General features: G+C 54.4%; 1 protein-coding gene across 1 annotated transcript in view; it reads left to right on the forward strand.

The window, feature by feature from the left end:
• Positions 1 to 1690, forward strand: part of IGF1R (insulin like growth factor 1 receptor) — a 255537-nt gene that overhangs the window by 36482 nt on the left and 217365 nt on the right. The window contains exon 2 of the mRNA XM_015424544.1: positions 336 to 881. Coding sequence (XP_015280030.1) covers positions 336 to 881 — 546 coding nt within the window. The remainder of the gene's footprint in view (positions 1 to 335; positions 882 to 1690) is intronic.

A 1690-nucleotide genomic window follows, 5' to 3' on the forward strand; every position in this document is an offset into this window, starting at 1 on the left:
AGCCCAAAGCAGTGCATAAAATCCGAGGGCTTTTTTTTTTTAAAAATCACATCCCCAACAGAAGTATGCAGAGGCAGTGCAGTGCAGTGGTTAGAGAGTCTTGGTAATATCTGGGGCTTAGACCAAGTGGTTGGTGTAAGGTGTGTACACACGGACGGACGAGGTGATTCTAATGGTACATCTCGGAATGTGGGTGGTATTCTCCCAGCGCGGAGAATGGGACTGGACCGCTATCTCATTAAAGTAAACTTGGAAAGGAAACTTTATCTGTCAGTAAAAAATGTAATCGCTCTTTGCCCTCCTCTCCTCCCTCCCCTCTGCTTATCTTTTAACAGTTTGTGGGCCAAACATGGATATCCGGAACAGCGTGCAGCAACTGAAACAGCTGGAGGACTGCACAGTGATCGAAGGGTTTCTCCGGATTTTGTTGATCCCCCAGGGCGAGGACTTCAGCTCCTACCGCTTCCCCAAACTCACCGTCATCACCGACTACCTGCTGCTGTTCCGCGTGGCGGGTCTGGAGACCCTCAGCGACCTCTTCCCCAACCTCACGGTCATCCGCGGCAAGAACCTTTTCTACAATTACGCCCTGGTCATCTTTGAGATGACCAACCTCAAAGACATCGGGCTGTACAACTTGAGGAACATCACCCGGGGGGCCATCCGGATCGAGAAGAACTCCGACTTGTGTTACCTCTCCACCGTGGACTGGTCTCTCATCCTGGATGCGGCGTCCAACAACTACGTCATAGGGAATAAGTCGCCAAAGGAATGTGGGGACCTGTGCCCGGGCACGGCGGAGGGGAATTCGCGGTGTAAGACGACCTACATTAACGACGAACACAGTCCCCGGTGCTGGACCTCCAACCACTGCCAAAAAAGTAAGAATTGAGGGTTTGCGGTGTCAAGGATTAAAGCTTGTGTTATGTTTTCCTTCCTTAAATTATTTCCGGAAGACAGTGAGCGTTAGTACCATCTATTTCATCCCCCCACACCTTCGACAGCGCACATGCTAGTGGTGACTTTATCTCACTGTGGTGCCAAGTAGCAGTTTAAAACCATTATTTATTCCAAAATATGCTTGACGGGTCGTGACTGCCTGTTGAGTTGTTTGACCTTTTCTGAAAGGTGGCTGGTCCAAATCCTCCGCATGATCCAAGTGGTGAAGCTTTTGGTTATGTCGGAAATCTGTATGCTGCTGTTCCAGACTTGCTTGAGCTGGCTTAGACTGTACCGCTCTGGAATCTCCGAACGCTCTCTGATAATGAAAATGCCACGCATGTGGGGGGAAACAGCGTTCTCAAGGGCTGACCCCCCCTCCTTCCTGATAAGTCGGCGTTGAACATGCAGGGAATTTTGTTTTGCTTCTTAGGAGATACAAGAAGGGGGACCCGCGATACTTGCGGGGGGGGGGAGGGAGAAGTTCCACAAGAGGAGAAGGAAGCAACTGCGGGTGAGCCTTCTCCTCTGCCCCCCCCGTCCCCGGCACCCACGGCGAGGCCCGCGCCCCTCCAAGCCTTCTCCCTCCTCCCCCCCAGCACAGGCGGCGAGGCCTGAACTCTGCCCGCCAAGCTTTCTCCCACCCCCTCCCTTGGCGGCGGCGGCGGCGAGGTCTGGCTGGTCGGCCGAACTTTCTCCCTCCCCCCCCCCCCCCCGCGGGGGGGGGGCCCGGCCGGGCCCCCCCCCTCTC

The sequence above is a fragment of the Gekko japonicus genome, unplaced genomic scaffold (assembly GCF_001447785.1).
Source record: "Gekko japonicus isolate JY-2015 unplaced genomic scaffold, Gekko_japonicus_V1.1 scaffold361, whole genome shotgun sequence".
NCBI classification, from domain to species: domain Eukaryota; kingdom Metazoa; phylum Chordata; class Lepidosauria; order Squamata; family Gekkonidae; genus Gekko; species Gekko japonicus.